General features: G+C 41.7%; 10 protein-coding genes across 10 annotated transcripts; 5 read left to right on the top strand and 5 right to left on the bottom strand.

Moving 5' to 3' along the window:
• Nucleotides 1-241: 241 nt before the first annotated feature.
• Nucleotides 242-4,646, bottom strand: EAE98_009661 (uncharacterized protein). The gene is made up of 5 exons (XM_038957282.1): nt 4,479-4,646; nt 3,509-4,388; nt 3,021-3,452; nt 1,948-2,965; nt 242-1,897 (listed from the first exon to the last, which is right to left on the bottom strand). The coding sequence occupies exons 2-5, from the start codon at nt 4,289-4,291 to the stop codon at nt 771-773; spliced, it is 3,360 nt and encodes a 1,119-aa protein (XP_038806475.1). The 5' UTR covers nt 4,292-4,388; nt 4,479-4,646; the 3' UTR covers nt 242-770.
• Nucleotides 4,647-4,887: 241 nt separating this feature from the next.
• EAE98_009660 (uncharacterized protein) lies at nt 4,888-6,406 on the top strand. The gene is made up of 4 exons (XM_038957281.1): nt 4,888-5,173; nt 5,251-5,290; nt 5,350-5,658; nt 5,712-6,406. The coding sequence occupies exons 1-4, from the start codon at nt 5,065-5,067 to the stop codon at nt 6,094-6,096; spliced, it is 843 nt and encodes a 280-aa protein (XP_038806474.1). The 5' UTR covers nt 4,888-5,064; the 3' UTR covers nt 6,097-6,406.
• A 1,394-nt stretch (nt 6,407-7,800) lies between these two features.
• Nucleotides 7,801-8,247, top strand: EAE98_009659 (uncharacterized protein; the record flags this gene model as incomplete). The annotated part of the gene is made up of 1 exon (XM_038957280.1): nt 7,801-8,247. One exon carries the CDS (start codon nt 7,801-7,803, stop codon nt 8,245-8,247), a length of 447 nt encoding a protein of 148 aa, XP_038806473.1.
• Nucleotides 8,248-10,202: 1,955 nt separating this feature from the next.
• EAE98_009658 (uncharacterized protein) lies at nt 10,203-11,123 on the top strand (the record flags this gene model as incomplete). Its single annotated transcript, XM_038957279.1, has 1 exon — nt 10,203-11,123. One exon carries the CDS (start codon nt 10,203-10,205, stop codon nt 11,121-11,123), a length of 921 nt encoding a protein of 306 aa, XP_038806472.1.
• Nucleotides 11,124-12,353: 1,230 nt separating this feature from the next.
• On the bottom strand, nt 12,354-13,331 carry EAE98_009657 (uncharacterized protein; the record flags this gene model as incomplete). The annotated part of the gene is made up of 1 exon (XM_038957278.1): nt 12,354-13,331. The coding sequence occupies one exon, from the start codon at nt 13,329-13,331 to the stop codon at nt 12,354-12,356; it is 978 nt and encodes a 325-aa protein (XP_038806471.1).
• Nucleotides 13,332-14,049: 718 nt separating this feature from the next.
• EAE98_009656 (uncharacterized protein) lies at nt 14,050-16,403 on the top strand. The gene is made up of 4 exons (XM_038957277.1): nt 14,050-14,352; nt 14,414-15,380; nt 15,492-15,590; nt 15,714-16,403. The coding sequence occupies exons 2-4, from the start codon at nt 15,326-15,328 to the stop codon at nt 15,734-15,736; spliced, it is 177 nt and encodes a 58-aa protein (XP_038806470.1). The 5' UTR covers nt 14,050-14,352; nt 14,414-15,325; the 3' UTR covers nt 15,737-16,403.
• A 167-nt stretch (nt 16,404-16,570) lies between these two features.
• Nucleotides 16,571-18,101, top strand: EAE98_009655 (uncharacterized protein; the record flags this gene model as incomplete). The annotated part of the gene is made up of 2 exons (XM_038957276.1): nt 16,571-17,102; nt 17,556-18,101. 2 exons carry the CDS (start codon nt 16,571-16,573, stop codon nt 18,059-18,061), a joined length of 1,038 nt encoding a protein of 345 aa, XP_038806469.1. The 3' UTR covers nt 18,062-18,101.
• A 368-nt stretch (nt 18,102-18,469) lies between these two features.
• EAE98_009654 (uncharacterized protein) lies at nt 18,470-19,705 on the bottom strand (the record flags this gene model as incomplete). Its single annotated transcript, XM_038957275.1, has 1 exon — nt 18,470-19,705. The coding sequence occupies one exon, from the start codon at nt 19,703-19,705 to the stop codon at nt 18,470-18,472; it is 1,236 nt and encodes a 411-aa protein (XP_038806468.1).
• A 2,294-nt stretch (nt 19,706-21,999) lies between these two features.
• On the bottom strand, nt 22,000-22,479 carry EAE98_009653 (uncharacterized protein; the record flags this gene model as incomplete). Its single annotated transcript, XM_038957274.1, has 1 exon — nt 22,000-22,479. The coding sequence occupies one exon, from the start codon at nt 22,477-22,479 to the stop codon at nt 22,000-22,002; it is 480 nt and encodes a 159-aa protein (XP_038806467.1).
• A 3,311-nt stretch (nt 22,480-25,790) lies between these two features.
• EAE98_009652 (uncharacterized protein) lies at nt 25,791-26,852 on the bottom strand (the record flags this gene model as incomplete). Its single annotated transcript, XM_038957273.1, has 1 exon — nt 25,791-26,852. One exon carries the CDS (start codon nt 26,850-26,852, stop codon nt 25,791-25,793), a length of 1,062 nt encoding a protein of 353 aa, XP_038806466.1.
• Nucleotides 26,853-26,940: the final 88 nt, after the last annotated feature.

Genomic DNA, 26,940 nt, shown 5'->3' with positions numbered 1-26,940 from the left:
GGAGAGAAAGATGATTGCCATGACTAACCCTTCCCCCTTCTCCTCTTCCTCCAAACATGAATCGATTATAGTAAATATACGTAAAAGTAAACGTTGAAACACACATGCGCCTTTGGCTTTGGCTCCATTGTTGGCACATCGGATATCTGTTATATTACACACCGTACTTTATGTCGTGAGTACTTATGCATGCAGTGCAACATCAATCATCCACTACCCCTCACCAAGCCAAGAAATCAAACAGAAAGCTCAAACAGAACAACATACACAGGAGCACATCTATGTATGATAATCATCATTTGTATTCATCGATTACGCCATGTACTTCTTTAATATACATTCAGAGCTGACTGGCTGGCATAACGTAGTAGAACTTGCAGCTCCCCCCCAAACGCCATACTATGAAGAAATAACCTGCATAACCTTGTGCATAGTTTTCTATTTCATTACGATCAATCCCTTTCCATCAAACGAAGAATAATTGATACGGCGTAAAACCTCTAGCGAAAAAGAATCTGGTGAACCAGAAATACCTCATCCGCGCCACTCCCCTCCCCCATCAACCACCAGAAACGACGTCAAATTGGAGAAGCTCGGAGATGTGTAGGGTGTGGCGAAGAAGAAAGATTGTTTAAATATACATTTTGCGTTTGGTTCTGAGATTACGAAGTAAAAAGAGATTTTGATGTGAGGTCGACAACAGAATTATGATCGCTGAAAGAAAGATCATTATCGATAAGAATATCCTGTAAAAGATTCAAAAGTTAGCTTCAATGATAATATCCACCATTGGCGTTTCCATTGCCGGGCCATTGAGGTTGCGTATATGCTCCGGGCTGTTGTTGCTGCCCTTGCCATCCTCTATTCTCAAAGCTCGCATTTCGTGAGTGAGAAGTTGCTTGGCTATACCCGCCTCCCCATTGATTATCCTGGGGTGTGACCGGAGACCTGGTGTAATCATGACCCTGAATTACGCTTGAAACTCGATCATCTACAGGAAGATAACCAGGCTGCGACATGCGCTGCGGCTCCCCAGAATATCCATTATTTCCAGTATTTTGTATACCATAACCATGAGATTCACGAGTATTGGGAGCTTGGTAACTGGGTGTCATACCGTCATAGCGTTGCTGCGATTGTTGTGGCTGTTGGGATTGTTGAGGTTGTTCTCGCGCACTTTTCCATTGCATGAAATCCGGTACCTCCGTACGGGCAAGGAGCTGCACCAAGTCACTTGGAATAAATTTGACGCCCTTCAGTTGTGGGTCGCGAAGATAGATATCAGACCGAGGAATAATGCTAAGGAGGAATGTGATATCTCGTGGAATTACGTATGGCGCGGCGTTTGATTGCCATGCAGGTGTGCCTTGTGTTTGTTGTATTCCTTTTTGTTGCGCTAATCTGCGTCCTGCAGCTCCCTTCAGAGGAGATTGACCACGAGCCAGTTTTCGTGGAGGATTGAGCTCGCTTTCAAAATCTTCAGTTGGGAATGGTCGCTTTGGTGAGTTTGTGTTTTGATTCTGCATAAATGGTGGCGGTTGCTGTGGGCGAGGGCTTTGTTCTTGTACGTATTGAGGACGCGGACTATCTGGAACAGATGGAGCTTGCTCAATTGATTGCATGACCAATTTTGGTCTCATTTGTGAAGCAGGCGAAACAATTGGTCGTACAGCAGTAGGGTCGAATCCCTCTACACTATAACGCGAAGAGAACCTGAGAAGCTTTGGATCATCCGGGAAGAGTTCTGCCATGCGCTTTTCTAGCTTCTTGATTTGATCCAACGTTCCAAATTGAGATTCGTAACTATGGAAGTAAACGTAAAGTGGCTTTGTTTTGTAAACAGTTTCGGGTTTCTGTGCTAGACGACTAACTGCAGTTTCGAAAGCTACCCTGGCATCTATGTCATGATTAGCATAGAAGAGAAAAATACCGAGGTAAAAGACTTACTGGTGATGTCAGAAATGGAAATCAAGTGCTTTAGATACTCGAGAAGGTAGACTTCATCGGTTGGGAAAAGTTTAGCGCCCCTTTCAAAGATCTTAGTACCAGATTTGTCCTTGTATACCATGTGTTCGATCAACGCGCTGGCAACATAAACTTCACTTGTGATCATGCCCCGTTGACGGGCCTCGGCAAAGACATATCTTGATCCGGTTTTGGCGTCAATTGCACCATTTCCTTGAATGCGTCGCATAGCCCTCATTAGTGCAATCCAGGAGAAAGATACGGTTCTCTGCAAAAGTTTTCTCTGCATTTCATAACCCTGTGTGATAGCATTCAGTTGGGCAGCTTTAGCACTTTCTCGGGCATCTTTATCGGGATCACTATCGTCATCATCATCCTCTGCCTTTCTCACAATTGCACTGATAGAAGCGTCGATGGCTGAGTTTTCCTCAAGTTTAGCCTTTTCCTTTGTCTCTCTGACTTTCAAGTCCGCGATCAGTTCATAAAGAGATTCTAGAAGCTTGGCGTAAGGTGCCCGAACAATTGCTCCTTTCTCAACATCGCTTTTCCCAGCTTCCTCGGTAGAGAGCGTAGACTCAAGTCGATCGGCCTTTTTGAAAGCTATCAGACAACTCTCAGGGTTTGCGGCAATTCCATCGGCAAGAAAAGTATCGCCCTCCTTGTCCAAGTTGTTGTTGAAGCACCACTCAGCAGCATCTACCCAGATCTCAGGCCAAAAGCGCAATGCCATGACAGCTTGCTTATAGACATATAAGATGCGCTGTTTGTAAGCATCCAGCTCATCCGCCTGGAGGACCAAAGGGTCTTCCTGCTCCCAAACTATCCACTTCTTCCATAGGTCGAGTTGATGTAAATACTCCTGATCACCCTCAAATCCAAAAGCAGGTGGAAGTCGAGGTAGAGTTGTGCGCTGAAGTCCGCGAATGATATTTTCAAGCGCAGTATTCGCACTTCTTGCAGTCATGTAATTTGGAGACCTCTCCTGAAGAAATTTCCGACCCTAATATGATCTGTCAGTTCTGAGCCGTAACGAAATTTGAGAACCAGAAACCCACCGTCATCTTGTTCAGGCCCATCTCAAATTGATCATACTGCTTCCATAATTCATTCACGTTTGACATGGGAACACAGATGGCACGTTGATAGGCTTTTCGCAATTGATCCATCTTTTGTTGATCTTGCCAGCTATTGCCACCGATTGAACCAGGTGCACTACGAATGAATTGAATATAATCCTGCCATATTTTACCAGAATCCCTATCAATCCCAATGTTTGCCAACACAAAATCGTATGCTTGAGACACGGTTGCACGAGCTGTACCACTGGGATCGACATTAAGGTCATTCATGCGGCGTATGTAGTTCAAATAAACCGACCATAATTGAATGTTCGGGACCGTCAATAATGATTTGCCAAAGATTTGTTCTGCTGCACTGAAGTTTTCGTATTCGAGTTCCATCTCAGTATAAGCAACCCATATCTCCGCCTAATTTACTGTTAGTAAGTGTTGCGGGAAAAAGAATTAGCTGACTTATAACTTACAGCGTGTGGAAAGACCTTTAAGAATCTTTCATAAACTGCTCTGGCATCATCCAACTTGTTACGCTTGCGATGTTCACCAATCAAAGAAAGCCATGCCTCCATATCACCTCGAGGATCCTCCTTGACCCGATCTTCAAGCATACCGATCTTATCATGGGGAAGGCGAGCTCTAGGAACAGATGTACTTTGTGATGTACCAACAGGAATGGGCACTTGCACCGAAGATTGTTCTATAGGTGTTCCAACGTTACTCGGATTCATGGAATTGGGAACAGAGGAAAGTGTCTCGGGCTTAGAATCAACTTGATTCTCCATTTTGATGGGCACTTCCTGTTGAGTAATAGAATTTTGCAATGGAGAAGGAGATCGTTTGGGGTCATCAGAGGCTGGCAGTTGCAAATGACCAGTATCAATTGGTGTAGATTCGTCATTCTCCTCATCAGAATCATCTGCAATAAATCCCCCGACAGTTTTTGGTTTGCGCACAGAAGTTTGAGAGCTGGGTCTTGTAGAATCTTGTTCAGTTACCATAGCTGGAAGGGATGTAACAGAGGAGGGGTCATAATCGTCGCCAGCGGCCGAAGCAGCTGCGCCTGAAGGAGACAAAGCACGAGAAACTTGGGCATCTTTAACGGAATCTTGCTTGACATGTTCGTTGTTATCTTCTGTATTGGAAGGTAGATCTCCCTCTGCGATTCCATTATCTCCATCTTCCCAAGCCGCAGCTTCTTGACCTGCCTGAAACTGATGTAAAAGAGCTATATCTGCATCTTCCTCCGCCATTTTGAAGACAAGACCGTTTTGAGTTGTTGTTTGGATGCGCGAGCGATGATTTTGAATTAATGTGGTAGGGATTGTAAGTATTAATGCTCAAAAGTGTCTAGAAGAATATCAATAATAAGTTAGCAAATGCGCATGCGTCGTTGTAGTGAAAAGATGTTGAGGAAGGCAAGTTAAAGGAAAGGCTAACCTGTATAGAGAGTGCAACAAACTTGCGCGCAAAGTCAAAGGATCGTCGGCGCAACAAAGAAAGTAGGTAGAGTATCTAAATTAATCAACTGTTGATGTTCTTGATTATTGTTGTTGATGAGGTACTCATTAAAAAAAGAAACAAACAAGATTTCTTTCCTTGTAGATATCGCCAAAAGTTGAGAGAGCTCTTAACTAGATACCTAGTCACAACCTTGGAAAGAAGGCGAAGAAAATGAGAGAGTCGCGCTAATACCAAGTACGATTAGCGTATTTCGTAAAGTGGAAATCGCGGTTCAAACATCTCAATACACGCGATTGGGATTTTCCAGACGCGTTAATACTGCCATTACTCACCGTGATATTTGGAACTAAATGCTGCCCCATCAACCAATTTATCGACTTTATTCGTCTCGACCCTTCTTCTCTTCTACCAATACACAATACAATCACTACCATAGTATTTCTCACGACTTCACAAAATTCACTTGATTGGCATCTTTTGGTTAAAAAGAGTACAGTTCTTTAATCGACAGCTGGAACTCATCTAAACATTATACGAAACAGCAAAATCAACCACTTTCAAGATGTCTGTCGTCTCACTTCTCGGTGTCAATGTCCTCAACAATCCAGCCAAATTCGGGGATCCTTATGAATTTGAGATCACTTTCGAGTGTCTTGAGGCATTGCAAAAGGGTAAGTTCCTGTTCTGCCTCTCTCGGGATTGCCTGCGCCTCCATCTTTTCAATCACTAACCTATCTATTCATCACAGATCTCGAATGGAAATTGACCTATGTTGGTTCTGCCACGTCGTACGTCTCCACCTCCTTGAGTTTCTGCCTACTTCAAATTTGAAATTAACAAAATAAAGCGACGAACATGACCAAGAACTCGATTCTCTCCTTGTCGGTCCTATTCCAGTCGGCACAAATAAATTCCTCTTCCAGGCAGATGCCCCAGATACCAAGCGAATCCCAGACGCAGAAATCCTCGGTGTTACTGTCATTCTTCTTACATGCGCCTACGATGGTAGAGAATTTGTTCGAGTTGGCTACTATGTTAACAACGAATATGATTCTGAGGAATTGAACGCCGATCCCCCCGCCAAGCCACTCCTAGACCGAGTTAAGAGAAATGTTCTTGCTGAGAAACCCCGTGTCACCAGATTTGCTATCAAGTGGTGAGTCACCATGCACTCGTTAGGCAAAGCCACACTCTAATATTGATTTACAGGGACTCCGATGCATCTGCTCCTGCTGAATTCCCTCCTGAACAACCTGAGGCAGATTTGGTCGCCGATGGAGAAGAATATGGCGCCGAAGAAGCTGGAGAGGACGAGGACGAGGAAGTTGAGGGAGAGGAAGGTGGTGTAGCCGACCCAGATGCAATGGAACAAGATTCAGAGATGGCTGGCGCAGAAGCTGAGGGAGCTGCCGCTGAAGAAACTGGTGATGAGAGTGAAGATCTTGAGGCTGAGAGCAGTGGCGAATCCGATGAGGAAGTTGAGGAAGAAGAAGGTGCTGGGGATGATGACATGGAGATGGATGGTGTTGAGAAACCAATCTCCGGAAAAACTGGTGGCGTTGCACATCAAGTTGATGTCGTCATGGCCGCCTAATTTCAATACCCCATACCCCATACCCAATACATAGTTTTTGATTTTAGAATTCATTGAGCGCGTTACGATAGGTTATGACTGGGAGGAAAGCCAATATGAAGATAGTTACATGATGAAAACAAAGAGTCATTAAAGATACTCTAAATAGGAATATCGAATACGCTTTTGAATGCTTTTAGTAAAAGAATGGTGGTAGATCTCTCATTTTGGCATTGGGGCAACTTTAACGGAGACAATTGGGAATCAATGAGAAGAGAAAAAAGATGATTGACACAGGGCTTAGATGAGCTCTCCCAGAATAGGAAGTCACTTGAATTGCCCTTGTTGATCTTTCAGTTGAGGAAGCGACGCTCTACCAAAGTGACCTCTACCCTACCGTGCACGTGTAGATTTCGACTCCTCTGAAAGGGAAGGAACCGTTGAAATCATACACCATACTTCTCAACCCATCAGATTCACCTCATCTCCCTTTTCCTCCCAACAAGTATCTCGGGGCGAGTGAACTCGTCAATGTTTCGGATCGTATATTATTCTGATTATTCTGATTATTCTGATTATTCTGATTATTCTGATTATTCTGATTATTCTGATTATTCTGATTATTCTGATTATTCTGATTATTCTGATTATTCTGATTATTCTGATTATTCTGATTATTCTGATTATTCTGATTATTCTGATTATTCTGATTATTCTGATTATTCTGATTATTCTGATGATTTAGATGATTTAGATGATTTAGATGATTTAGATGATTTAGATGATTTAGATGATTTAGATGATTTAGATGATTTAGATGATTTAGATGATTTAGATGATTTAGATTTATTATCTTAAACTTAAACATAATAAGAATTAAAAGTTTAAAAATAGATTTTTATATATGTTAAATAATAATTTATCAAAATTAAAATTAGAATTAGAATAATCAATCTTTAATAAGCTTTTGATAATAAAAAAATAAAGATAAAGTTTTTTCTTTATTATTTAAATTCTTTATATTTTTAATTCTGGTGATAAAAAAAGATATTATATATGTAACTATGTACAAATTAAATTCCTGAGTACTGAAAATATAATCTATATTACACTATATAAAAATTCCATAAAATCCGGTGCATAAGTTTCTTTCGCTACGCTCCGAAACATTATCATGATTATAACGGCGCATATTCAAAGTTTAAGAAACATTGTTCAAATACTTATTTACCTACTTGATTAATCAATTAAAAGATAACCTCCCCCCTCTTCCTATAGCGCCACTGACATGTATCTTCATTTTCGGCAATGGGGTAAGCCCATTCAATCTAACATGACGGTGATTTTTAGTTGTTTGTGTGCCTGGTAGAAAGGTATACCAACACACCCGATCTCCGAGAATACTAATTCATGCCAGTCAGTATTAAATGGATCCGTTCTCTCTATCGTATGAAGATATATCAACCTGCTACGCACTTCATAGAGAAGAGAGACTTGAAGCGGTCACGAGTCTAGAAAGTTTGAGGAGCTAAAACTGCAAAGTCATACCTAGTTCCATTCTTAGTGAAGAATACAATTAACTATAAAAATAGGTTTCTCACACAAGATCCACATGACCGCAAGAATACCTTGAACAATACGAAAAGCACATACGAATCATTTCATAGAAACGACAAAGAGTTCACGAAATACATACCAACCAATTGATATTCAAGGCCAGCAACCATGAATGCAACCAACTTACCCGCACAAAATATCTCCTCCTCTTACTCGAATCCCGCTGACATTCTGAAATACGGTTTTTCCGTAGAAATAAAACGAAAGTTCCCAGCATGGGGAATTGCATTTCTCTGTGGCTTTCCGGCAGCCTCCTTTTTGATTGGTATCCTGTGCCTTGGTTGGCAAGCCTATCGTTCAAGACCTGGTTCTTATGAAATAAACCAGGGAGATGAGAAAAATGGGGGAAGGGAAGGGAGAATCGAAGGAGGAGGAGAAGGAGTAGGGAGGGGAAGCACTCGAGGACTTGGTGAGAAGGAAGAAGTGATAGGGACGTTTGATGCACATGTGAGAGATGGTGGTCATAGAAAGGAGATGGTGACGATAAATGCAATTCTGGTTGATAAGGGACCCTCTAAGATGGAGATGAGTGAGCTCAGGCCTTTTGAGGGGTGAGGGAGATGGGAGATGGGAGATGTAATTTATCATTCTATTATATTTGATATATATATCAATAGATTCATCACTACCTCTCTATCTAATAGTATAAGAACAAATGTAGCGGAATAATAAGAGGGAAAAAGATTGAAGTATCTCCCCAACCCAGGCCAGACCAACCTCACTAATAATCTCTCATCCCTGATGGTTTATTCGCAAAGGAAAGCTCAACTCTATGAGATTGTATACTATTCAAGGTGCAGCTTGCAGCCAGTTGAATACTTTCCTCACTACTCGAGTACATTTCTTCAATTCAATGGGAGGAGGGGATGGGTGAATGCATAAAGGACCGCATGGATTGATGAAGCAAGGAACTTGAGGAAAGATATCAAAAATCAGAATAAGAATAGGTAGTCTGTACACAATACTTATTAATGTAATGGTTAATTGGTTAATTGATTGCTTGCTTGCTTTATATCTCTCTCCTACCAAGTATCAAGGAAGAGAAGAAGATCAAAAAGAACAAATCACAATTAGACCATCTCGGTCGTCCGCCAAGCCACCCACTCACCCACGGGTTCATATCACAGACCAATTTTTCTCCTGATCCATTCCATCTTATCCATCTTATCCATCTACTCCGTACTCTACCGAGTCTACCTCGTCTACCCACAACCACAACACCCCGGGGCCATTCCAATAATCCCTACTTGGGTCGACCGTCTACCTCTTGATACTTCAATTCTCGTATTTCATTGGTTCACATACCCCTGATATATCTCCGCGCATTTACCTTTTATCATATCATTCCATTAAACCCAATCTTTCGAATCTCTCAAATCTCCATTTCTTTTCCTTCCCCGGAGAGTTCAGTCTCGGATTTGATTCAGATTAACTTTTTTTTCCTTCCACGTCTTCACAAGGTCTTATATTGACTCGGGACTCGGGGACGGATTACCCAACACAAACATTCGAGTCAAGCCAGATGGGAAAAAGCATCGAGAGTAAAATGTCTTTCCAATAGGTAGGCCAGATAATTTACCAGCGGATTATTCATCGCTCGACTGGCACAGCAGGGAGATGCTGCCCCGGTATATTGATATCAGACCAGTATCGAATGATATGACTTGACTCAACACAATCGCACAACCTTTCACGTCCTGCCCTTCCTTGTCTGCTTGCTTGTCTCGGGAATTTGGAGAAGACTAATTGAGGCGCGTGGTTGCACAAATCAATTGTTGGGTGTGCCACACCTTTTTCTTTTTCTTTTCTCATCGTTACATGTAGGTCCTCAAAGTTTATAAATGTATCAAAGATTCCATTCTTCAAGAGAATAGGAGAGTATACATACGCCAAACCCAATTGAAGAGAAGACATACTATTATAAGAAAGGGGATAACGGTAAGATTGATTGGAATTAAAAAGAGACGCGGGATAGATTATATTTATATTACAGTCTGTGCGGAATTTCTTCTTTCGACTAGAAGACAATTGGGTTTTCAGAAGTGAGTTGAAAGAAGAATATTCGAATTGGATCAAATTGTTTTAAATCAATTGGATCGAAGGTTTGGCGCGATTGGGAAAAGGAAAGAAAGAAAGGAGAAAGGATACAAGGGAATTCCCGAGTCGTCAGTGAATGTGGAGGAAGGTAGGAAGGTTGGAGGAAAACATACATACAATACCTACATACTCGAACGAACAAACGGACGAGCGAGCGAATGAATGAATGAATGAACGAACAGACATTGAACGGACATTGAACGCTCAGTTAAGAACAAGTATCTGCGACAATCAATTCGGTTTCGAGCGACGGTTTCAATTCTACTTCTACCATACCTCAAACACCTTCTCAAACAACTTGTCCTTTCGCTTTCGCTCTTAAACAAAGCCTACCAATCGTCCACTCTTCAATCCATTTCCCTCCTACCTCGTCTCCGCAAATACCTCACCATACAACATTACACGACCGAATCATGGCAGCAACTTCTTATGACTCCAATCGCATAACCATAACTATCCTCGGCGACGGTGGCGTTGGCAAATCCGCTTTAACCCTCCGCCTCGTGAAATCTCAATGGACATCTGACTACGACCCTACAATTGAAGATTCCTATACCCTCACCCGACGCATCGATGGCCAAACATATCATCTCTCCATAACCGACACCGCAGGCCAAGAAGAATATCGCGGCATGTGGCAAAGTGCCAATGGGAGTATGAGAAGTGATGCTTTCTTATTGGTATATGATATTACGCGACGGGAAAGTTTGGATGCGCTGGATTGGTTCGACGAATTAGTTACTATGGAGGGAGAAGTTCGGGGCGAAGAATGGAGAAGAGCGCAGGCCGAATCTTCTCCTTCGAAATCTCGTTCAAAAACAAAGAAATTTCAGATCTCAAATGCAAAGTCAATACAAGGGGGAGGATTTGATTATGGATATACGCCTCCAATTAAAATCATTGCGGGAAATAAATGCGATCTGCAAGAATCGCGCGAGGTGACGGCTTCGCAGGGTTTGGAATGGGCTAGGGCAAGAAATTGTGGGTTTATGGAAACAAGCGCGAGGAGCATTGTTAATATCGAGGAAACTTTCGCGTTGATTGTTAGACGGGTTGTGGAGGGAAGGAAGAGGGCTTTGATGGATAGGGAAATGATGGATAGAGGGGAATTTGGAGATGAGATATCGGGAGTGCGTATGGATGGGGCGGAAGGGGATGAAATGAATGGGGAAAGGGAGAAGTTGGGGACCAGGAGAGCGATGACGAAACCATTGACGCCGTTACCGCCGGGGACTCCAAGTGGAGAATATGAAAAGAGAGGGAATAGAAATGGGAGAGGAATTAGCAAGGGAAAATTGAGGGAGATAGGAAGGAAGTTCGCCTGCTGGAGATAGTTCGATTTGATAGGTGGGATGAGGTGGTTGGAGATAATGGTGAATGAGAGCAAGTGGCTGGAAAAGAAGGAATAAGACGAGACGGACGACACAAGACGAGAACTTACGACATATATTAATGACATCACAACTTATGAGTAGTGATTTTGCTTAGTTGATTTACTGGATATCCATTTGTATTTTTATATTTGGGAAGGCAAAGGGAAGGAAGGGGATAGGAATAGGGATAGCGTGGAGGGAAGGATACGCTTGGACGGGATGGATTCGGAATGGTTGGGTTTGTCAATTTAGGCAAGTAAAATGCCAATCAATGTCAAGGGCTGGATGGGCTGAACGGAATGGGATGGAATAAAAACACATTGCTGCATTGCTGCCTACTGTCTACTATCTACTGTCTGTTGCAAAAAAGAAAAGACATAAAGGAAAAGGACGAATAGCATATACCATATACCATAGGATAGCAAAGCATCTAGCGAGGAGCCGAGGAGCTTTCCATACTTTTCTCTAGCGATTAATGAAATTGAGTATAGGATATAGAATACTTGGATACTTTGAAGGATCTCGAATGAAGTGTATATGTACCAAGTACGTGCCTAGGTATGTATGAAACATGAGATGCGCGTGGAAATGCTAGCAACTAGGTAAAGACAGGTCAACTTACTCGCGATGTTTCTAGTTTTATCATCTATTCATTGCGCGTGCTATTGTTAGGGAGGGGAGAATGAATGAATGAATGAATGAAAGGATCCAGCACGCTGCTCGAGATGTGAGGAATTGACTATGAGTCGGGTGGAGAGAAGACGTATAGTATGGATGGATTGCTAGAGGAGACCCTACAAACCCTTAGATACCCCTCAATTAAACTCTAAATTCTTTGGAATCGAATGGAATAATTGGATTGCTGAAGGCTTTCTCCAGTGGTCAATTCCGGTCTGTTTTTTTTCTCCTACGACTAGGCGGGGGGGGTGAGGGAAGTAGATGCGACGGTTTGAACGAGGTAGGGAATGAAGTAAAATGAATAGAAGGAATAACAGAAATTAAATAAAGCCCTCCCCCCAATTAGATCTCTTTCTGTTGTAACTTGTCATAAATCATTGTATGTTGTAACTCATGCCCTCCCTATTTCCATGTTCTCGCGCACTTTTACCATCCGCTTAAATCGATGATAGTGAGATTCCTCCCCATCCTGTTCCTATCTCCAGTGTCCAGAAGGTCTGATATCAATCCCCTCTAACTCCTCGTCTCAGCCTTATTGTCCAGCTTTTCTACCCAAGTCCTCCACTCATTATATTCCTTCCAACTGACACTCTCTTTTCTTCCCTGATACCTAACCACATTCAACTGGCTCACCTCCCTCCACTTCTCCCTCCTCCCTCCCCAACCCGCCTTCCTCATCGCACTAACAACCGTCTCTTCCTTTCCCCACTCCTGCTCCACCGCCACATCAGGTAAATAGCATGCTCCAAACCTCTTATTCTTATGATAAAAACTAATCCTAATCCCGTGAACCCCAATTTCCCAATCGAGCGGATGAGCACACTCTTCGAAATCCGTAAGTAAAGTGACGGCAACCTCGAGAGTTGGGAGTTCCCGCAGCGTAATGGGATCGAAGCGGGAATCGTGCAGAGCGGAGATTATTGCATATTCGGGTAGAGATGTGAGAAGGGGTTCAGAGGAGAAAGTACCGATGCAGCCGCGTAGAGAGGGAGATTGTTGATGGGGTTGTGAGGAAGAGGAAAGAGTGTTCCAGGTAACGAAGAGGGGGGTGGACCATTCGCGGAGGTTGCGGGGAGGGGTGAGTTGGGTTGTTTGACGGGGAGTAGGGGAGATACCGATGGGGGTGAATGAGGTGGTGGAACTAGAGGGAGTAGTTGCAGATGTGGAATTTGAGGTTGATGTTCGTTCAGAGGAACTGGAAGATGGAGTACTGGTTCCGGAAGCAGATCGTGTAATTCGTTGGAGGATAGGATGGCGTGCTGAATTTGTGGTTGAATTTGGATCGGGTCTTGGATTTGTTTTTGGTGGATGGGAACCAGTAATTTGAAGATCAACATCTTCTTCTTCCTCTTCTTCCGTGTTTTGTAATTCGAGACCTTTAGGATAGGATGTCCATAACTCCTGAACCTTTTCCAAACCTAATGGTTGTCGTTTTTCGAGATGAGCAGTTAAAACTTCGAAACAATAGAGACAGTGATCTGGAGTTGCCATGGTTTTTGATGTTAGTGGTGAGGATGGATTGGTAGAAGATGGATTTGTTGTTGTATTGAGGCTTGGATTTGAATGGAGTTGTAGTCGTCGACTTGACGGTAAGGGAAGGGGATACGAATATGGATACGAGTGATTGTATGAATACTTGAACTCGTATTTGAATTTGTATTTGTAATCACGTAACAAGTTAACTCTATGGTACTTGACAACCTTTGTGATGAGAGTAAGTTGGTGAAATGAGGTTATTGATGATGTTGAGATAAGGGAATTGAGTGGGAGTGAAGTCTGATAGGGAAAGGAAGGTTGTTGTGAGTGAATGTGAATGTGAATGTGACTGTCAGTACCGGTAGAAGGAGCTCGGGGGTTGTGGGACTTCATAGCGGGGGTTATCGATAAGCTTTTAGTCTTGATTTGTGGAAATCGATGATGAATGTTTCAGGTACCTATGATTTGCATAAATCTCGATTTGAGTCGCACGAGTGGATAATTTCCGAATTGTGCATTATTATCCATTCCGGATTTGGACATTAAGAAGATGCAGGTGGATCATTCTAGTCCGAGATCTCCGGCTTACTCGGCGAGCTCGGTTCATTAGGTCCCGTTAGTCGGTTGGTTGGTCGGTCGGTCGTCGGTAAGAATATATGTAGATGAGTACCGGTAATTGAATGTCTGCTTGCTTTTTATTGCTTCATATCAATGATGATTATATTTCATTCCCATCGTGAAGCGTGAAGCGGGAGTGATTCGAATTAACCAACAGACGTTGACGTTGATATCATGGCGACGATGGTGATGAAGTTGTTGTTTCAACTTCTTTTGTATTGAAAGTGCAGCTGACAATAAAGCCCTTTTCATCATCATTCAAAGAGCTCCTGTTTTAAGCTTGAAAGATATCCTTCCTCCCTATATGTCATCATTTCAAAGTACAAAGACAAATATCTCGAGATATTCAGGCACTCAGCCCAGCCGACGCCACGATTTTACTACCAAGTATGATACGAATCGCAAGTCGAATACCTAGGTACTGAAAGGCTATGTACAGATCAAAAGCAATAATCAATTTGCTTACACATCAATATCAGGTCTCATCTATCTAAGAAGCTCCAGCTTGTTATCAATCATTTCCCAAACCACCCAGCCTCAAACGAGACCTTTACCCCTTAAATCTATAAACAACAACAGAAAACCTTATTCCTCCACAACATCTACAGCCTCCGAAAGTTCATCCGTTCGGATCTCAAGATTCCCGTCTTCCTCAAACCTTCTACGCATGAAGAATTCTTATTATATCAGACCATTGGATGTTTTCGAAGCTTCACGGGTAATGTTGGGATGACAGCCATCTTTGCATCTCGCTTCACTTCATCCATGTTTCATCCCCTTTTTTCTTTCAATCCTTACAACACATCAATCCAGTTTTTCTTTATCATTATCCCCAACTTCCCCCAGCAGATCTGAGAAATCTCCACGAGCTCAATTAATACTCTATACAACATAAGCCTTGTCCATACATTCGATGTATCATGACCATGTGAATATCATTCAATTTGTAATGCAGTGAACCCCGGTTTCTGCTCGAATCATGATATCTGCGAATCAAGCAAAGCGATAGAGTTGAGTAGACATGGGATTGGCATGTTGATAGGTACCCCTTTGAAATCATCTCTTAATAGATATTGGATGAATTTTATGATGATGGCTTTGGGAAGCGAGAGGCGCAGGTTTGAGTCTGGATCCTCGTTTTGAGTTCGTGGGATGTTGATGGTTCGATGAAGAAAAGATATAAAGACGATGACCTCGAAGTATGGGGATTCGTTTTATCACTATTTTCATCTAGTTCTTTATCCATCTATCCATCTATCAATCATTGATTAATTTCTTGTTTATACGCAATTACTTGTTACCGGTCGACTTCATTAAATCATCACCATCATTAAACAGTCTTCTGCATTTTTTATCGCTCAACACCTGAATAAACATACCCACCAGCAACCATGCAGTTCACACTCGTCACTATTCTTTCTTTCGTCGCCATTACGATTGCCACACGTATGTTATCCCAATTTTCCACATGCCGACCTACCTTCATCATCCACAGTCACCTTTCCGCTCCCCGTATCAACGGAGCCATGTATTATTCACCTGCTAACAAAAACACAGCTATTCAACTCGCAGCACGCGCAGTAGATGCATCGACTGCCTCAATGACCGATGCTCAGGGAAACGTCGTTAGCTTCGACTCTGCTAGTGTTAACCAAGGTACGCTACAAGAATTCTTCTTCTCTTTTCCGGAACATATGACAGTCTTTCCCCTCTGGTCTCTACCTTTTCATTTTCTAAGATCGATTTCCCTAGTGTACTAACACTTTTGAAACTGCGTAGCTGCCAAGAACTCTGGCATGTAAATCAATTGCATGTCTGGATTTCACAGCTTCCATTCTCAATATATGGATACACGGAGTTTGAACTCAATGAACTCTTGAAGGGGATGCGTAATGAAGCTCATATGGTCGAGATTTCGTGTTGTATTGTTTGGTTGTTGTCAACTTGGTCTTGGAGAAACTTATGCGGCATAGATTGTATTGCGTTGGTGTTTCTTTCATGGTAGTTGTCCATTGAATTGGGTTGGATTGGTATCGTCGGAGTAGGATATAGGAGTAGATCATATTGATGATCAAATCTGCACTTTATCACTGGTTTTTAATTTCATATCATAACCCACAATCACTTTCATCATGAATGGCCATTAGTATCTCTCTTACAGGAAGAATGGCAAGTACATGTCTCATTCATCGAGGATTATTCTGACTCTTACGGTTACCTTCATCGGCTGTAGTTAGGCGGATATTGGTTGTATCGCGTCGACAACATCTCAATCATTTCTTTCCAATTTCCAATCCAAGCTCATATATGCGCATAATCTTTGTCACAAGAAAAGCAAAACATTACTTGTATGTAATGTCTACCTGATGGTCGTCCAATCTGATAAGCTAAGCCTTCTCGAAGCTTTCTATCACGGACAATCATCCGAACCTCAAATGTGGGGAAAGGTTCCACTAAAACTTTACGCCTTTAAATAGACAAATGCTTACTAGACGTTCTTTCTTATCTTGTTACTCATCATATAGATTCCATTTTGATTATTTATTGCTTTTCAAACTGCGTGAAAGATTACAACTCGGATACAGGCAGATCTCTTCATTTAATCCATCAATCCCGTCTCAATTTATCAAGCAAGTATGGTCGACTCAACTTCACAAACCCTTCGTTCAAACCTCCCCGAAACCCTCCACATCCTCCGTCTCGATCCAATCCATACACCCTCACCCGATTTTTCGTCGCTCCCAATCCCTTATACCATCACCGAACTACCCAATCCTCCTCCAAAAGGTGACGAACTAATGACATATCTAAAACCCGCCCATGTATTAATCTCCACCCGTTTCTTCCTCACCTCATCCATTCTGTCCCAACTACCAAACTTAAAGCATATAGCTATTCTTGCCATTGGAACAGATCATATCGATATCGCTTATTGTAAAGAACATGGGATTTCGGTATCAAATGTCCCAGCGGCAAGTAACGAAGCGGTGTCAGAACATGGGTTAACGTTGTACATGGCGCTTAGGAGAAATGTAGTAGGGATGCATGAGAGAACTAGAGAGGGAAAAGAATGGAAGGAAAAGGGAAGTTTAAGTGAGCATTTCTATGGGGGATTGATGACAGGATTTAAGGGGGAAGTGGTGGGAATTGTAGGGGGTGGAGAGTTGGGTAAGATTGCGGTTTCATTTTTCTTGGGGTTGTTTTTGAGAAATTAAATCGAAGGAGTGACTGAAGCGTAGTTCGCTTCATGCTTCTCTTTTAATCATCTATCAGTAGGAGCTATTGTCTAGGTGATGTAGTCAAAGTTGACCAGATCATGTGATATGGCAGTCTATTGAGCTCTCATCTCTTTTTCATACCAAGGTAGTCAGTAGTCTGAAGGATGTATTCCCTATGAGCCTCAGGGTATTCAATATTCCGGGCCGCAGTCTAACAATATTGGTAATCTTCATTGTTGAATCGCGGTTCAGAATATTAAACACCCTAATAAAAACTGAGTGCTCAAATGGGCTTCCGGATTGAAAGCTTCTGGTTCTTTCAATGTCGGACTGGGCCACTGGAGACTATGCCCGCAATCCCACAACACCAAGCACACGAACCATAAAAACTAACAAATAATAGGAAACCGAATAGCAAACCTTTGTCGAGCCTTAGGAATGACCGTTCATATGTGTGAACGAAAAGGTGTTGCCGAATCCGAAACTCGTCCAAATTATACCCCGTTCACCACCGTCATGAAAACAAGTAGCGTCCTCTTCCTCTCTCTCCCCTTGACACCCACTACCGAAAATATGATCGCCTCGGCGGAAATATCAATAATGAGACCAGATGCTCTCATCATCAATATCGCACGAGGAGGAATAGTCAATGAGGAGGATTTAGTAGATGCATTGAAGCAAGGCAAAATTGCAGGAGCCGCAACGGATGTTTATGTAGAAGAACCAGCCGCCGAAAATAGTACGTTGGTGAAAGCAGCGAGAGATAGCGAGTTGCGGGATAGTGGAAGATTAATCTTAAGTCCGCATGTTGCTTGGTATGGAATAAGTAGTGTGGAGAAATTGAGGAGGGTTGTGACGGAAAATATCAAAGGGTGGTGTGAGGGTGTTGGTGGGAATGTTGTGGGTTGATTACTTGAGGGGTAAAGTACAGTATAGGAATAGAAAGGCTAAGGCTACATGACGTGCGGTATTGGTGCCTCCCAGGCAGTCAAATATCTAAGAATCAATCCAAATTAACACCATTCAAATCATCGATCTTCATTATTCTGATCGCCAGATACTCAATTGAATTCACATACTGAGAGGTCTTTCGGTTTTGATCTCTCTTTTTCGTAGATTCCCAATTGAAACAACCGAGTAAATGATTAAAATATGGCCTTCAATTTTATTATTATTAATGTTTATTCTAAATCAAACTTTCCACAACGTCTTATATATCAATCTATGTCTAATTACAAATTATCCCAACCCGTTCAATTTGACTCTGAGTTATTCATCGAATCATTAATCCTGGTGCGCATTCCCAATTCGCACCATCTACCAAAACCACTTCTGATCAGCGGGTCTATCATCCAAAGCCCACGATTTCCATTTCGCCAAAAGCTCAATTTCTTCCTCGGTAACGGCAAACCAGGAATTCTTCCTACACCATGCGTTGAAGAGCTTAGCTGTTCTCCATTCATGGTGCAGGGAATTATCGCATATGTAGAGAGTATCGACGAGGAAGAGTTTCCAGGGGTGGCCGTTGATGGTGGTTGCTGGACTGGGTGAGGAGTGGGATCGGGATGAAGGAGATGAGGGAATCGAAGGCGTTGAAGAAGTTGAAGGTGTCAATAAATCAGACGGCGTGTCCTCCTCTTCCTCCTCAGCCTCATCCTCAAATGTAGGTTCAGGGTGGGCTGAGGGAGTCAATGGTGCTTCAACAGGTACCCATTCACTTGAAGAAGTTGAGGGAGTCAAGATACCTGATTCCATTTCATCTCCATCTTGACTTTCATCTTCATCTTGATCTTCATTTTCATCTTTATCACCGGCCTCAATGTTAGCAGCAGTCGTTTCTGCATTTTCCAAAATATCCTTCAGCTTTCTATCCAATCTCTCCAATCGCTCAACTGAATCGGTCACTTCACGGATTCTTGATTTCAGAGGGCTTGGAAGGCCAACGGGGATTTTTGACCTTGACCGGAGTTTAGTAAAATGAAATGGAGAAAGAGAAAAAGTCGGGGATCTTGTTTCGTCTGCAATAGCACGCTTATCGCCATGGGTCGGCCTTTCTTCCTTGGTTTCGAAGTCCACGAAATTGAGGAAAAGACGTCTTTTTACTTGGGACGAGGGAGATTGACTTTCTGAATGTTTGAGATCGGAAGAAATTTCTATTTTTTTCTTGTCTGCTGCGATGGTATCGGCTTTGTGTATTTCCTTTAGTTTACATAATATTGTCTTGTATGAGTGTGGTTCATCCGACCCCGTGGCAATATTGTGATCAATTCCGTCAAGTGGTGAGGAAATGTTTTTGATGGATGCGGGGATTTTTCCCGAATACGTTGTGGAGGGAGGGGTTTCTTCCCTTTTCTCTTCGTTCTCAGTAGCGTTCTTTCTCTTCTTCCCAAAAAGCATCTGTAAATGCTCCATTGTGGTATCTGCCCACAATTCACCAATCTCGCAAACAGCGCCAACCAAAGGCCAGTTTGGTTGTTCGGTGAATATAAATGCGAGGAACTTGAACTTTCCCCTCTGCTTTAATCCCGAAATTTTAATTGCTTTTCTGGCCATTTGATAGACGCCATAGAAGACGAGGAATTCTAGATCTAGGCTCATCAGAATTGAGAGCGATACGAAAAATTTTCTAGTGTTCTTCCAAAGATAGGGTCGAGAGGCCGCGGTTTTGTAGTTGGAAGAAGGGTAGAATGAGGATATTTTTTTAATCAGCATCGAGATAGAGAGATATGCTGTGATGATGCTGAGTACTAGTGATAGTAATAATAGGTGGGTGGATAATGTTTGGAGTGAAGATATACAGTGATGGACTTGGGGAGAAGTCATGTTTGCTGGATTCGTCATGTTGGCTGGATTCGCCATGGTTATCTCTGGTCTGTGTGTAAAGATATGTGAATGCGTAAAAGTATGCGCGAACGAGTTCCTGAATGTTGGTACGAAGATGAAGATGGTAAAATTCCTCAAATGCGGGGGGGGGGGGGCAACCTTTATATAGGGAATTTATCTGCGAACCAGCCAAGTCCCAAGAACAGATCTACCCGCTAAAGACAAACCGTTGGATCTAATCCAGAGAATTCGTCATCTTAGACTTTTGTAGTAATTGACGAGCTCTACAGTGGAAGGAGCTAGCCTAGATAGGCATAAATTGTACAATAAGATCGGTTTTCATGCGCTTAGCGGCATGGTCTGGCTTAATGATAGTCCAGGTCGTTAACATAAATTTCAGGTTTCTTCTATCTTTGGGGTTTGAGTTGGTGCTAAATATTAACTACTGATATCTAGTCTACGAACTAAGAGATTTAAGCCTCTTTCTGTGTGGGGGAGACAGATTTATGAGTCTAATATCTTAGTTTTCATGCTAGTCGTGCGCTAAAATGAGGGGGACAGATTTGACATTTCGCTTAAACGAAGGTGCGAAGAAGTTTTGCGTGATGTAATTTCATGATCGTGGTCTGTCATGGATAATCTAGATAATTTATCTATGTAGTTAATCTTTCTAGGGATAAAGATTCATTATTTTCTCATTCAGGATCCATTTCATCTACAATTTCTCTTCTTTGATGATAAGGTCATTCCAAATTATGAATTATATTGTGTGTTGAGATTTACGTCACAAACTCTCACTTTATTCTGGTTGGAATATTTTTCCGATAATAAAACTTTATTGAAAACTTAAAGTTCCAATGGCAGATAAACTATCAGACAAGTGCGTGTGGGCGGTTGTACAATTCTTTGGACTTAGATAGTAAAATGGTGTAATGTTTTCATCACTTTGGCTTCAACGGTTTCTTTCTTGTCTTCCAAGGTGAAAGTGAGGAAAGGCTGAGATCACAGGACAACGCATACTTTTTGCTTTAAGAGAGGCCTTGGGTGGAAGAAAAATTTAACTTCTAGGAAAAGATAGCCTAGAGCTCTGAATTCTAGTCTTAGTTTGATATGACATTCTGGCTTGTGCTACTGCAGGAATATTAAAGATACTACCTATTTTTAGATCAAATATGTCGGTTAAAGGGGGCAGTGATTGTTCGTAATGAGGATAAAATTGATAGGTGGAAGGCATAAAATAAACTTTCAGGCGGCCGATCAAAGTCTGTGATGAAATTTCTAGAACAAACATATTAGTACTAGTGTCAATGAATTACTTTGGCTATCAATCTAGCTCCATCACCAAAAGACTTGATAATCACCAATTACAATGTGAAATCCCGTGATGAGTCGGAAATTTTTCAAGACTTTATCGGTCTATAGTTGGCATGACGGATGCTTAATACTAGCACAGCCTTTTCGAAGACGACATAAGACATACACGTCATTTACGTCCTTCGATATTCGAACATTGACAACCTCTAAAGTTTATGAAACTTCCAACGCTCAATTATAAGTCACAGAATCACTTACCCAGCAGATAAAATATATTTCAGCACGCTGTTGATCACAAGAGCCCCGGTCCCAGCCAATCTCGATGAACGTTATTGTCCTAATTAATAGTGTTTCCTCATCTTTCCGGAGACAATGAAACCATTCAGAAAAACGTCTTCAAAAAGAAGAACAATATTTGAATTGTATTAATGTAGTGACAAAGACAATCCTTGAGAGGTCGATAAAATAATAGTGTTCACGTAGAGATTATGCAAGGTAATCAGTAATGTTACAAGAGAGATTCATGAGAATTGTTCATAAGAACCGTATTTAATTATCTAACATTTCATCATACAAAATAGACCGTCATTAATTATCATCCAAAATTTCCTTAATCGTTCATCGTAACCGCGCTGGAAAAAATCACAGCCCAAACTTTTACCATCCCTTATTCTTCTACCTCCTCATTCTCTTAGGTAGACTGCGTGTCCTCATAACTTGACAGGTTTCTTTGAAACTTCATGTGCCTTTTCACTACCGGTTGTCGTTCCACTACCAGCTGTCTTCAAACTACCAGTTGTCATTCCACTACCAGTTGTCTTTAAACTACCAGTTGAGGTTCCACTACCAGTTGTCTTTACACTACCAGTTGTCTTTTCACTATCAGTTACCATCTCACTACCAGTGACCTTCTGAACAGCCTTGGTCATTCTCCCTTCTTCAACTCGTCTATGTTCATCCATGGACCTGTTCGAGGCGATGCGAGCGCGAATATTTTGTATGGCGATGGCAAAAATGATGATGAAAAAGAAGGCGATTGAGACACCTGCAATGTAGGCGGGCCTTTGCTCGTCACTTATAGATTTTGCATCATGTATTGGAATACATGATCTCAAGGTGATAGCTCTGGCGCAAGTGCTATTTTTGGAGGTGATTCCGGCGTAAAAGTTATCGGTGCTGTTGGAATTCATGGTGTTGTTGGGATTCATAGTTATGGTTTGGTATATGTTGAGTTGAATTTGATCGTTTGTGTAGAAAGTGATTATGTAGAAAGCGATTGTGATAAAGCGATTGTGTATAAAGCGATTGTATATATGTATATTATATAAGTTGAATGATAGATTCGCGAATGTTTGTGAAAGAGTGATTGGGTATGATCAGAACGTGAAGAAAAATTGGGGAAATATTTATATGCGTTCGTGAAGGTGTACGCTAAGAAAAAACGATCAATATAGGGGTTACTTCATCCTATCAGATAAAGCATATAATTAGTTATCATGTTTAAAGTCTAATTTAGGGATGATCTCGAATAGTGAATGACGTTTCCCTGAGGCGCACATGTAGAATTTACTATTCAGCCTGAAACTAGTTCTGTGGTATCAATTAGCTCATGGGCGATCTGCACTAATTGCGGTATTTGAACATAGATTGTCCCATGACCGCTCGGCAATGCTTATGAGAGACATAAAAATAAAAAATAAAAGTGTTTAGGTTTTATTCAAAGCCACAAATCATGGTTGACAGTAAGATGATATTTTGAGGTTAAATGATTTTCGAATTTGACAAGCAGATACTTCATCGAGTGCAAGGTCTTTAGAGTTTGAAAGGAGTAGACTTCAATGCTAAAATTATGACCCATTGATGACATTCAAATCTCATGACAAAGTTGAAACTGCCTGCCTTGGTAAGGTACAGTTTAGCGCGAGTCGCTATAATGAAAGACATGCTGACATTCTCTCTTGAGCAATGGTGCGAAGAAGATGAAGGAGGAGCCAAGGAAGCTATAGAGAGGGGATTATAGATGACAAGACAACCCCTCATGGGATACACACTGCTTATTGCCATTTTAGGTATATGACCCGTTTAGCTGAAGATCAAAATGTGTGAATTGGGATGATATGTCAGGTACTAGTGTGGAGTGGATTCTAGCGGCTCTTGGAAGAGCGACCCTATGAATGGCATTTAGAAGTTTGTTGGGATGAATTTGTTCATCGTCATCTTAGTTTGTAACAGAAGTGTAAATTAAATGTGATTTGGTCAGAGGGATGTGGGAATGACGGTACTCGAGTTTTAGTGCCTTATAAAATTAGATTACCAAGGCAATCGAATACTAGTCGAACGCTTCTTATTAGAATGTGGCCTATGGGAAAAGGTCATAGATATGCAACGAAAACTTTGAAAGACCTGTGATGAATTTTGATTGGATGATAGTAATGTTAATGAACACCATTAGAGTTTTGGATCGGCATTAGCTGACGAGGAAGACTGTAAGGAACAAAACCAATAGCTAATCAGAATATCGAAAGAACATCAGAAGAAGAGGCTAGGACAAGAAAAAATGACCTCGGGACAAATCGTGGAGTACTTGCTTCTAAACTACAGAGGCAGATCAGGAACATGCATGATTTTGAAAATTCCAATCATATCTGGATTGGTAAGACAAGATACAATAATAACTTCAATAATGATGACATGTGGAATTTTACTTTCCGATATACTCATCACTTCCAAACATTATGGCAAGGATGAAAGTTTCGAAAGCTCGGAGCGATACGGTCCACTCATCTTTTTCAGCCTCTGCACGTAACTTCCATCAAGTAAACCACGTTACAAAATTTCGTTGGCTGTACTTTAGGCTATCAGTCAGTTCATCAATTTAAATCCCTATATTACCAAGAATTGGCAAGTTTCCCGGAGAAGTCCAAATATCGATCTGCAGCAGTTGTCGCGTTCATTGCTTCTTTGTATCATCCAATTTTATTCCCCACGAGGAGAATATCATAAGGTGTACTTTAGATTTCATGCAACTCCACTTTATTACCCTCTACTTCCTTCGTCTCCGCTGCAAACTCAACGATTGTATGGCTAAGTATCTCCCTTTGCCTTTCAGTCACCATCCGTATTGGTACTGGTGTGGGGAATGAATAGAGTAGTAATGAGAACCAAGAATCCGTGACTTCCATTGGATCTGGGAAATATAGATTGATACCCCATTCTAATTTGAGGCCCGCTAGGTGATCTGTTATGTAATCCCGATGCGTATCTATATGGGCACAAGTTTGAGACGGGAGATCAATAGATGAACCCCACAATGTGTAACTGACAAGATTGGGTAAGAAATAACCATTCCCACCATCTGATTCCTCCTCAGAAACATGTCTTAACAACACAACTGCAATGTTTCCTCCAGCAGAATCTCTCGAGATGACGATTTTAGATGGAGAGATACCCAAATAAACAAGATGCTTGCGTGCATTAACTCCGTCTTGGAGAGCCACCGAAAATGACAAAGCGGAATCGCCGACAAGGTCGTATTGGACGAGCAGTGCATATTTAGCTTTGTGTTTGATGAGAAGCTCAGCCGCATCCGAACATTCAGATACTTGACTAGATCCGAATATGAATGAGGCACCGTCGAAGTGTAGAACGACGGTGTCTTGCTTGTCGAATTAGAATAATCTTGAGTATCATGTGCCTCCAATCGTGAATGGTATGACGGGAGCAATGGCAAGAATGTCACTTTAAATCTTCTCAATGCATTCTTTGATTGTTAGAAATCAATCTCCTTCTGCCCCTGGATCCATCGAGAGAGGTGGTATAAGCTTGATATATATGATAGGGCAGAGAGCAACTCTGATAAATTCGTTGATCATGGCGTTGCGGTGTGTCCATTCAGAATTTTGATGTGTACAATTAGGATGTAGTAGAGACCTAGGAAAAGCATGTGGGCTGTAAGATGAATTGCCGCGATGGAGAAACATAAAGCTTCCCTAAGCTGTCGAGCGTAAAAGCCTTTCAGAGGCAGATCCATTTCGAATGTAGGGAGGAACAGGTTTCGGCAGGTGCATGATGTCGATCGCTTCCGAAGTTGAGAATGGTGTATCAAATCTACTTCAGTAATCCAAACAAAATGAATCAAATAATCGACTAGAATGCTACTTTTCATATATCCGCAGTGTGAAAAACACGATTGCTGGATATAGACGGGAATAAAGCAGTGTGATGCCAGTGATTCAAAGATTATTCAAGTACCACTTGTCACCATTTTGTCTACACTTGTAGAAATTAGGATTTTGAGAGGTGCATCAGCATCATGTTTGGTAACCAACACTTGTGTATGTTGGGAGCGTAGCTCTAACGTGCCCCTTTAATAGCACGAACCTATCAAGTTGATCAGAATGTTGTATTCGGATCACTGCGTAATCATTTGTATACTTATTCATGCCTTTGGTGGAAATGTATCACTTGTTCTATAGGGTATCATCTGAATCTCGAAACCAAATCAATCCATTCCAGGAAGCCCTTCAGTCCCACCAATCTTTTCCCAAAATGCTTCAAAGTCGACTCCTTGTGATTCGAACATTACTTTGGCCTTCTCCATTGTGATCTTTTGCTGTTCAGGACCAAATCCTTCCGGTTTCGATGATTCGAATTGAACCAATTCAATCCATTTGAAGAAAAGGTTTTCCTTCCCCATCAATGTCAATTCATCCTTGAAAGCTGTTATTTTCTTCCTTCCCAACTCTTCCTTACTATTTGGGTCGATAGGAGCCTCAGTTTGAATCATCCATCCATAAGCTGCGTGCCATGCGAAGACAGTCGTCTTGAAATCTTGAAGATCCATAGTCTTCTTATCCACCATTTTTGTAGCCTGAATCATAGCTTTCCAATCCAAATCCCATTCTCTGTTCAACATCAAATATCCGGTCTTTTGTGACAACCATAATGGCTCAATCGCCTTTCTGACATTCGATGACATTAATTCTTTTCCAGTTTCATTATCTTCCTTCAAGAAATCCCCAATTGTTTGATCCCATTTTCTACTACGGCGCACAACAATCTCACTTTCGCGGAAACCTACTCCTAATCTCCATGACACTGGGTTACCGATTGTTCGTCCCAGAAAGAAATCTCGAGGCCATGGCCAAACAAAAATATGTAGGAGTAAATCGATCATAAATATTGAAGCACGACGTAAAATCTCGTATCCTGTATCATTCAATGGTATCTTATGAGTTTGAATGGTCGTCTCGTTGTAATTCCCCATCATCGAAAAACAAATCTTCATGTAAAAGGGGAAGACAGTAGAAGCGCGCCATAGGAGTCCTACAACAATTGCAACATTCATAAGCACCGGAACCAAGAAGATCTTCTTTTTGAAATCTGCGGGATGTTTGTCGATATGCGCAATGTAAATATGATACTTCGAGAGCTTCTCTAGGAATGGTTGAAGCTTTGGAGGAGGCCGTGTAAAGGGGGCAGGAGGTTCATCTGAAGTGGTTGGGGATGATCTCTTAGCAGAGGTAGTATTAAACGTCCTCTTGGACTTCGCTTTAGGAGGCATAATGGTCCGTAGATACAAGAATGTATTAAAAATTATGTGGTTGTGAAGTTTAATTTGTATGGACTGTGAAATGGGAAGGGCTGGAACA

The sequence above is a fragment of the Botrytis deweyae genome, assembly GCF_014898535.1.
Source record: "Botrytis deweyae strain B1 chromosome Unknown BDEW_029, whole genome shotgun sequence".
Classification (NCBI taxonomy): domain Eukaryota; kingdom Fungi; phylum Ascomycota; class Leotiomycetes; order Helotiales; family Sclerotiniaceae; genus Botrytis; species Botrytis deweyae.
Note: the sequence above shows the minus strand (reverse complement) of the source record. Positions and strands in the feature narration are given on the sequence as shown.